Source organism: Centruroides sculpturatus, unplaced genomic scaffold (assembly GCF_000671375.1).
Source record: "Centruroides sculpturatus isolate CEXI.00-Female unplaced genomic scaffold, Cexi_2.0 scaffold2317, whole genome shotgun sequence".
Taxonomy (NCBI): Eukaryota; Metazoa; Arthropoda; class Arachnida; order Scorpiones; family Buthidae; genus Centruroides; species Centruroides sculpturatus.
In genome coordinates this window covers 10,779-21,850 of record NW_019387258.1, presented here as the reverse complement: position 1 = coordinate 21,850, position 11,072 = coordinate 10,779, and the positions used below count along the sequence as shown (strand labels likewise).

Below are 11,072 nucleotides of genomic sequence, written 5' to 3'. Positions count from 1 at the left end.
CCTATAACACTGTTGATAATTCCGTTTTATATGAATTTCATGTTGTACGAGTCACTTAGATTTTACAAATACGTGAGCCGTTCACAGCCCGGCACACGTATTTGTAAAATCTAAGTGACTCCTACAACATGAAATTCATATAAAACGGAATTATCAACAGTGTTATAGGGGGGTCGACTTGTACAGTATATCTTTGACACATCCTTATAAAGCTTATTGAAAACTTTCATATAAATTAAGCTTATTATTGGTGAGTAATTAAAAGGAATATTTTTAAAAGTATGCTCATGTAAAATAAGCTGATTGATATCATTTATATTAAACATGCTCATAATTTAAAACATTTGCTCATAAGTCCTGCTCACTATAACATCTATAGCATTAAATATGCTCTTATCCTGTATAAACAATATAGATATTGGTAACAGAATTTATTATTTAGTTCCTCTCGTTTTTAATCAAAATTTCAATCACTATTTGAACTTTCATTATTACTTTTTATTTTTTAAATTTTCTCTTTAACTAAAGATTACATTCGACTTATCTACTCACTTTATCTAATTCGTAATTCAGTGCATCTTTCAAGTATGTTGGAAGCTCGGTAATCATGGTATAAAAACCCCAATTTTCACTGAAGTGTGCTAAAACTATAGCACAAACGGGTAGAGAAGTAATGATGCGTATCCACGGAGTAGACAAATCCTAAAATTAAAAAAAAAATTAAGAAATAAATAAACAAAATTCTGCCTTCTTTCATATAATTAGATATAGCCAAGTATAGGACTTTGATTTTAAGTTTTAGGTCTTAAACTTAGAACTTTGGGTTTAAACGATGTACAAACACTAGAGATGTGTTTTCTTAGTATTTTAGTGCATTTAATTGTCAAAAAAAATGTCTCACCTTGGTATTTTCTAATTGAATTCCTATAGTAGAGTGTATATAATCTAATTCGGTAGAGGTGATAGTTTCGTGTTTTTCTGGGCTATCACGAATCAGATAGAACCAAGCCAGCGACCATAAAATAGCTACAGAACCTAGAAAATAGAAATAAAATTTGTCACAATGTTCATAATTCGGAAATAAAGGAAAAAATTAAATATTTTTTCTGCACAGTTCGAGGAGTAAGGACTCATCTCGTCGATAAAAGTCTCTGCACGGTAATAAAAGGGAGGTAATGATTGATTGTGTGTCAGACCGTATTATATTGGACCGTAAAGAAAGGATCAGTTCTAGTACGCAACATCCGTTGAAATTCGTATTTGATGACGTTTATAATTCAAAAAACATCACATCATTCGTACAACTCGAATGAACGTCTTTTGTAAAGCGTAACTTAACGAGAGACGAGAGTGAAATCACGTAAACACGCTCGATTTATCTCTAAATTTCCAATTTTATCCGTTATATCCGTATAAATATTGTAGTGTAAGGTATATATATAATTCATTAAATGTATCGTAACAATAAATTGAGATCCGACAAGAGTGTAACGGCGATATACTATATATATAGATAACGTTCAAAATAATCTAAATTTTGATGAGTTCCGTTAAAACTCTAGGGGTTGGAATTGATATAGGAATAACACTTCTGTAAGAGATTAGACTACTTCCTCTCGCGGGTATATTCTCGAATATAATACTCACCGAAACAATAGAAGATAGATTGCCAACTGACGTGTTGTGCAAGCAAACCAGATAATGGCATCGCTACCACCGTTCCTATAAAAGTACCTAATAACAAAAGAGCAATGATGTTATTGTTAAAATTACTTAGTATCAACTCTTTAACAGAATAAAATTATTCGTTCATAACTAAATTCTAGTCCCAAACGTCATTGTTTTATCTTACACAATTCATAGTGTTTATGGTTGAAGAGTAACACAGTTTAATAGCTCGTTTTTAGAGTGTAAGATAATGTTCAAAATTATACGAGATGTAAAGAACTTCTAGGAATTTCAGTAATGTCTTCACTTAAAAGCATTTATAGCTAAGGAAAAAAGTAAAGAAAGAGTAGCGTAAAAGTTGAAAGTGCTTAATAAATTTCGAATTATTTTACGGGTAGTTAATGACAAACGACTTAAAAATTTTCACTTCTATACAGATCTTACTAAACTTTCTTCGTATTTTAAATAAATAAATAAATATTATTCTGATTGGAAGCATCCTTAAGACGTGTATTTAGTATCATTTAATCAATAAAAATATAAAATTCCATTACATTTTTTATTGATGATGACAGTGAATTGTTTCCAATTTTATTGCTATAATAATAATAGTAGTAGTTGTAGTAGGAGGAGGAGGAGAAGGAGGAGGAAAAGAAGGAGGGTAAAGCTAACTACCTGATAAAGAAAAGTATATAAATGTCATGTAAAAAAGATCCCAAGAGACATCATAAATTCGATATGATGTGAAGGAGGAAGTTGAAAATCATTATGAATTATCAGAAGACGAAGAAAAGTTGCTCAAATGCAGCATAAGAATTTTGGTATTTATGAGAATTTCTCAGCGATTAAATGAACTGGTTGACAACCGATTTGAAAAATGGCACCAAGAGTTATAAATATGAACACCATTCGACAATAGAAAAGTTTAGAAAAATGAAATTTTTATGAATATTTTTATTGCATTTTATTATTTATTACATTTAATATACACGTATATATGTGGAGACACTAAATCAAACCATGATAAGAGAGAAAAACTGGTATATAATTTATACTTTTATGCTTAATTATGTAATTTAATTAAATAAAATTTTTATAAAATAACAATTTAAAATGGAGTACCAGACCAAGCAGATGTAGCCAGTTTAGTCTTTTCAAAAGGAGGTGCCCAAATTCCCCACATCGCGTGCATGGCTGGAAACGTAACACCCTGAAAAGATAAAAAATAAACCTTTTTTACTCCTTCATAAATTTGCATAATAGTTCTTTCGTACTTAATTAACTATGTTTAACATAATAATAGCCTTGTATTTAATATTTAAATGTGAAAAAAAAATGTTAAAGTGTGAAAGTTAGTTCAGGTGTTACCAGGGTATTGATATACAAATTAACGTCATCGAACCACTTACTGTACTGCTACATCTTATCTGTATATTGATTGATATGTACGTGAAATTTAAATGGATAGTTGCCAAGTATCAATATATTAAAAACATATATTAATTAATAATTTTACATGCTTTTTATATTTCCACATATAAAATTTAAAAGAAGTTTTATATGCTATACAATGAGTTAAATAGCGTATATAACGCTAGTTAGTCTGTTTATATGTTTATAATATAAAAATTTAAGTAGTTATTTACGTTATAAACAGTAAAAAATTGCTATAAAATATTGGACAATTTTGAAATCTCAGACGGAAGTACTAGTAGAGAGGCAATTTTGGAGAATGAAATATCTGGATAGAGCAATAATCCAGACAAAACGATTCATCATAACATCACATTGATCGACATACAACGTGAAACAACATACTTCATAGACATCAAGACTTAACCACGAAAGTTTTTTCAGGTCAGAAACATTCTCGTGATTACTGATAGCTTCCTTTTACATGCATTTTTGTCACCTAATGTATAACATTTACATAAAATAGGAACATTAGACATAAGCAATAACTAATTAACTAAAATGCATACTAACAGGACATTAATTAAGCTTGGTAAAATAAATATATACTATACAGTATCTACCCATTATGATGTATTAGTTAATTCGTTAATGCTACGTCATCAGTGTTAATGTGCAAGCGTAGTCTACGTAATAAACGTATGTGTAGATAGATAGACCTAAATATAGATTGGCAATTAATTAATATACACGCTAATTAGCCAGTGCTAGACGGATTATTTGACAGTATAATCGCTTATCGATACATTAATATACATGTTATTTTCATTTTAAGTTTGACAATTAGATAATAGATACGTTAATTGTATTGAAAGAAGTTAATGATGAGGAATAACACATTAGTGTCTATTAAATGGTGTTTGATTTAACAGTTCATATTTAATGGACGTTTAGCCAATTAAATTGCTGAAACTGAGCATTGACGAAACTCATCCAATCATGATTGAATGATTATTAATGAAGTTTAACCAATCAAAATCAGTAACAGCATAAATGAAGCTTAATTAATCGCTACGATAATGATGACAGTAACGGTAAATGGCGGTTTTAGGCAATTACAATTTCGTGTTTTAGGTAAATATACATTTACAGCTACTTTCTCTTAGTCCAATATTTGAAATCCAGCACAAGCCAGACTTCATACAATATCCAGTATCACGTGTTATGAGTTATATATTATATAAATGGAACCTAGCAAACTCACGTTTGCCTAGGGTAGCGAATAATGTAAGCACTAATGATATGAAGTGTCTAGGTTTCAAACAAAGAGCAGTTAGTTCATGCCTTCCCTCAAAATTGTTGTTCCTCTGACTAGAGTGGAAAAAAAAGAAGTTATATTTGATAGTTTCTCGTCTTTCTACGCTTCACCAGAACCAAATTTAACCACTTTTAGAATTCCTGGGAATGCTCCAGGCCATTACCTAGTCGATTTTGCAATCCCTCACCATTTATAGGTACTGAATTGAGAAAACAATCACAAGGAAACTGAAATGTGATAAAGCTTAACCAATCGTGAAGCCGAAAAGGTAGCGAAAATGAGCACAAATTAAATTAGCCAATCACATTGCTGTAATTGAGCATTAATAAAACAACCAATCACGATATCGAAATTGATAACTGATACAATAGAAAAAAAAGTGATTAAACACATCGTGTTATATTAAAACTTATTGTTTATATAAGTAACGTAAACCAAAGACAGAACGAGTCAAATTGATTATATTTTTGTCGTCATTAAAAGTTAGTAATGACATCAAAATCATGATTAATATTTCATTTTTCTTTTAATCTATATCCATGTTTCGATAATTAATTCGTCTGGCATATAAATGACTTTCAAATATACAAAAATGAGCAGTTGATAAATGGTTTAAAGTTCGTTTTAATTAGTGATAAATCAATAAAACAAATATCTGAAATACTTTGATGTAAATTTAATATTTGGAAAACATCACTTTAATTAAGAAACCCACCAAAAAAACAAACATTTAAATTTATATAAAATTAATTAAAATTTAAAAAATAAATTGCTATCAATAATTATATACAGGTAATTATAAATGTAACTTTATATATTTGGAAAAATTAAGGTTATTTACTTCGAAAAGTCCTTCAATTACTCGTACAGCGAGTACAAATCCAACATTAACACTAGCAGCTAAAGGTGTTAGTACAGTAAGTACAGCTGTACAAAATATTCCACCTCCAAATAAGTTTCGTCCTCCAAACTTTCCAGCGATATATCCTAGAAAGTATATAACAAATGTATGTAAATTTTATAATAATTTGCGTGATGTAATGTAATTTATATTAGTATACAGTTACATCAAAGTTTCACGATCACCAATATTTTACATACGATATACAAAGTTTTAGATTTATGAATGTATAAATTTACTAAGGAGGTGCCCAAATTCCCCACATCGCGTGCATGGCTGGAAACGTAACACCCTGAAAAGATAAAAAATAAACCTTTTTTACTCCTCCATAAATTTGCATAATAGTTCTTTCGTACTTAATTAACTATGTTTAACATAATAATAGCCTTGTATTTAATATTTAAATGTGAAAAAAAAATGTTAAAGTGTGAAAGTTAGTTCAGGTGTTACCAGGGTATTGATATACAAATTAACGTCATCGAACCACTTACTGTACTGCTACATCTTATCTGTATATTGATTGATATGTACGTGAAATTTAAATGGATAGTTGCCAAGTATCAATATATTAAAAACATATATTAATTAATAATTTTACATGCTTTTTATATTTCCACATATAAAATTTAAAAGAAGTTTTATATGCTATACAATGAGTTAAATAGCGTATATAACGCTAGTTAGTCTGTTTATATGTTTATAATATAAAAATTTAAGTAGTTATTTACGTTATAAACAGTAAAAAATTGCTATAAAATATTGGACAATTTTGAAATCTCAGACGGAAGTACTAGTAGAGAGGCAATTTTGGAGAATGAAATATCTGGATAGAGCAATAATCCAGACAAAACGATTCATCATAACATCACATTGATCGACATACAACGTGAAACAACATACTTCATAGACATCAANATATACAAAAAAAAACACTAATATTATAAAGATTAATCTTATTTTATTTTTAATTTTAAACGGATCAAATTTTATACAATACTTTAATTGAATTAAATCTACTCGAAATTAATTCTGTTCTTCCTTAATACGTAAAATCTTTATTAGAAAAAAAAAACTAACGAAATTTGTGTTGAAAAAATTAAAAAAAAAAAAGAGTATTATTGATGAATTTAACAAATATTAAATATAGTTTCAATGCTTCTCTTCACCAAAAACACAACAAAAGAACTAAAACTAATCAATACTCTGTGTCTTTAGGCAGCTGTCGTCACCTGTTCTTTTGGACTTATCAAAATAAGGAAACGATAGAATCAAAAGAACAATTTTAACTTTTTTCTTCCCTATTCTTAACGTCATCTTTACTTTCTACTGTAACATTACTCAATTAATTTATTCTATGTATAAGATTATATATTCTTTGTTGTTGAAAATGTAGATGCTGCTAGTGGTTTCCTTTTGCAAGAATGGTAATCGATATTGTGACAAACAATGGAGAAGAAGAAGACTTCAATTGTTTTTTTTAATAATATTTTTAATCAATTTTTAACATTAATTTAATATATATTATATTTTTCTAATTTATATATAGTTCTATACATTTTAAAAAGGGACAACGAATACATTCTGACACGCTCGTAAAATCAACTTAAATTCAACGCTTCGTAACACATATCAAAACAAACTTTTTAATTAAAAAAAACATTAACATTTTAAAATTAATATTTAAAAAAAAATTAATTAATTATTAATTTAATTTTTATTTTTTCAAGGCTTTTTTTTCTATTTATATTATTCAATTTAGACAATATTAAGGCAATTACATTGAGTCGTTCTATATAAAAAAAACTGCTTTTTTCTTCTTCGTTTTTGGGTTATTTAGGACAATGTTAAAAAGTTGAAAATTTGCCAAATTTTAAAGAATTAATTTAATTTCTTTTTAAATTCGAGATATAAAATAAATCTATTTTCCAAGTAATAAATTAGAAATGTTTGTTTTGATTATAAACAATTTATTAGTAGAATTTATCCAGATTTGTTTTATATGATAAATGTTAAAGATTGAATGTTTTATTTTATATTTTTTGTGAAACTTAATTTTTAAAAAATCTTAAAATATAATTAATTTTTTAGTAAAGAAACTAGGCATTTAGAGAAGTTGATGTAGAACATTGAATATAAGTTATGTCAAGTTTCAGGAATGTTATAACTTTTCATTACATTATTTATAGAATATTATTTTATAAAATTAATTATTATAAATCTGATTTATTCTATGATTTAATAATTCAAAATTTATTAAGTTCTGAGCAATAATTTTTGTATTATACGTTAGTTTTCATGGTAAACGGGAGAAAAGAAAATTTAGAATAGCCTATAAAACTGTCTTTTATATCAAAATTTGCACGCAGTTTTACAGGAGATGTCAAGGTAGTTTCCATTAAAATGGAATCGAAATTCATGCTAAGAATGCTTTGAGTAGATCTTTGAAAAGTGATAAGATTCTGGGTTCCAATTCCCTATGGGATAAAGTTACCTGAAATGTGAGGAATCTAATGCAAGAAGTAACTCTTATAAAAGGTAACATAAACGGAGTTTCACTTGCAATTTAAATAAGTGATCTTGTGTATTGTCAAACGAATAAAATAATAGAAACCAAGCAAGAAGTTATATGAAAAATTCTTATTAAACGATTTGTTCAATACAGTAAGAAGTTTTATTATAGTACTGTATAAATAATATTCAATATTATATCAAGAAACATTTTATCAATAATTTAATTCATTCGATTTAAATATACATTGATTATAGTGCAAATTGCGTAAATCTAGAACATCATGTTTAATATTTCATAATAAGAAAATTTATAAAGAAATATATTAATCAATGACTTGATGAGATGAGATTACTCTTGTAAAGCTGTAAAAATCAATGAAACAAATAAAAATGTATTAAAATAAACGATAATGTATTAATTTTTGCATAAAAATTTAAATTTTGTACACCCTCTGTGCTTAAAATCAGAACCAAAAGATACTCCTTGCTCCATTCTAACTACAAGTATATCACAACATTAACTTATAAATTCTATAGAAATTCATTAAGATTTTTATGTGCTGTATTTTATAAATATTTAAATAAAATAAAATTTAATTGTATTAATTTACACAATGTTATAGCCATTAAAAGAAAAGAAAAACAATGAAGAAATTGCACAAGTCTCTCTATAATAACTCTAAATCCTTAATAATATTTAACAGTATAAAACGTCATTAACTTCTACACTTTTTCAATTATATACAAGGAGTTAACTTCGAGCATAATATTTCATACACAGATACACACTACACACAATTGGGAATTGGCTCATCTCTACTTGGATAAAGGAGATAAGTTCAAGAAAAATGCTTCACCAAGGTAAATGATGCGTGCATTTCACTAAGAGATACGTATACATTTCTTAACAATAAAACTAATTTTAAAACCCTATTTAATATATTTATGAAACTAAATAAAGATAATTACATTTAACTTGAGCAGGACAGAAAAAAAAAAAAGAAAAATCATTTATTAATGAGGAGATTATTATTCTGTTGATAAACTTCACTAAATGCCTTCTTAGTTATCTTCTCTTATCACTCCTTACTTTATAAATTATTAATTTAGACAAGGTATATAAACATATATACATTATCTTCATCACAATCCCATCAGAATTTCCATTATCATTAAAAAAATATTCTTGAATTTTTATAATTTGTAAATTAAATTACATAATTTATTTTCAATTTAAAATAAATATATATAAATATATANTTAAATATATTAATTTAATGTCAAATCTTAGAACAAATATGTAACTTCGTTATTATTATATTAACTTCGTTAATATATAATAAAAATATACTTCGTTACACAAATATTTTCCTTTTAGTTATATATTGCAATTTATATATTTTTCTTTTTCCTGAAACTTTCCTTTAATGTTATGGATAATTTTCGTATTAAATTAATATTTATCGCATTAAAATTTAATTTAATTGTTTAAAAATTATATAAATTAAATTAAATACTTAAATTGTAAAATAATTTATTATTATTTTCTTACATTTTTTCATGAATTTTTTAATAAAAATTCTTCTTGAATTTTTAATTTATACAATCAGAAATATATTTTAATTTGTTTTTAATAAATAAGATTATTATACATTTTTGTAAATTAAATTAATTTTTATGTATTTTTAACTAATTTTTTAATTTAAAAAATACCTTTATATGTATGTAATCTTGATATTAAAATAAAAAGTATGAAATTGTATTGTATTATTATAAATTGAAATATTAATTTTTATATTAATTAACGTTTTTGGAATTGTTTTTGATTCCAGAAAAGGGAAAAAAAAGTTAAAATTTAAAAAAAAAATCACAATTAAACATTAATTTAAAAAGAAATTCCTAATCAAAATAAAAAAAAATTTTATGAAAAAATTCTAGAATTAAAAAAAATATCGAAATCAGAATTAATTAAAATTAAAGATTAATTTCTTAAAATATATTCGCGAATAAAAGTAATGCCATAATCAAAATTAATTACAATTAAAATTTCAAAAAAATTAATTATTCAAGAAATTCAAACAATGTTTTTGATTTTTTTTTTTGCAAAGAATTTCCATAAAACATTTTTCAAACATTTTTTAAGTAGTTTTTTTTATTTCAGAAGATCTATAAATTATAAAATAATCAAGAAAAATCTATTGTTTATTGTTACAAATATATATTATTTTTCTTTTTATACATTTACTCTACATGGGAAATTTTTCTTCCTTGTTAAAAACATTTTTTGAATATTTTTTTTGGTTTTTTTTTTGTTTTTTGGTCTTTGAAACTCCATAATTTTGTTTACTTTTTTATTTTATTTCTTTTTTTCCATAAAAAATATAATAAAAATGTATAAAATTTTCTATTTTAGAACATGTATTTTCTATATTTTTATGTATATATATATATATATTCATTATTTTCTTCAACGTTTTAACTCTAAAAAATTGTTCTATGAATATTTTTCATAGTTATCACTTAATTTAATTGAATTTTTCTTTGAAAAAATATATACAAACTGCAACATTTATTCATAGAAAAACTTTAAAATTAAAAAAATTATAATAATATTTCGTACTTCTCGTTTTCTAGACTTTATTATTTTTAAATTCAATTTATATATTATACATTATAAAATAAGGACAATTTTTTTTGCTTAAAAAAGTGTCAGGGAAACAATTTTCGACTTTTTATTTTAAAAAAATACTTTGATACTAAGACAACTTTTCATATTTTATATCATCGAATTTTTTTATTAATGTAATTTCCATTATTTTTACAAAATTACTAAATTTACTATTATTATTTTTCTAATAAAAATTACTAAAAATAAATAAAAATTGTTTTTAATTTTATAAATTATTTATTTAGATAAAAAAAATTACATTAATCAACAATAAATAATTAAAATGTTTATGAAAGTTAAGAAATAATTTTTATTTGCCTAAATTAAATAATTAAATTTTATAACAATTATCTGGCAGTATATTAGCTTTAAATGTTGGTAATGCATAGTTTGGGTAATAAATTCACAGTTAAGAATATTTAACAAAAGCTAGAAGATATATGGCTCTCGAGAGATTTTTCTACTCCTCATCAATATATGATCATTAATGTTTCGTTATTTAAGATGATATCATTAAAAGTTTATAATAAAAATTGATTTTTAATTATTCTTTCGTAATAAATATAAATTTATTTGTTGATAGAATTTAAATA

The 11,072-nt window shown here is 24.9% G+C and overlaps 1 protein-coding gene across 1 annotated transcript in view; it reads right to left on the bottom strand.

Moving 5' to 3' along the window:
* Positions 1-6,688, bottom strand: part of LOC111616320 (sialin-like) — a 28,054-nt gene extending 21,366 nt beyond the window's left edge. Inside the window, exons 1-6 of the mRNA XM_023357745.1 lie at positions 6,503-6,688; positions 5,241-5,386; positions 2,791-2,878; positions 1,648-1,734; positions 902-1,035; positions 553-702 (exon numbers count right to left, since the gene is read on the bottom strand). Of these exons, the coding sequence (XP_023213513.1) occupies positions 553-702; positions 902-1,035; positions 1,648-1,734; positions 2,791-2,878; positions 5,241-5,386; positions 6,503-6,614 (717 nt within the window). The 5' untranslated portion in view covers positions 6,615-6,688. The remainder of the gene's footprint in view (positions 1-552; positions 703-901; positions 1,036-1,647; positions 1,735-2,790; positions 2,879-5,240; positions 5,387-6,502) is intronic.
* Positions 6,689-11,072: the final 4,384 nt, after the last annotated feature.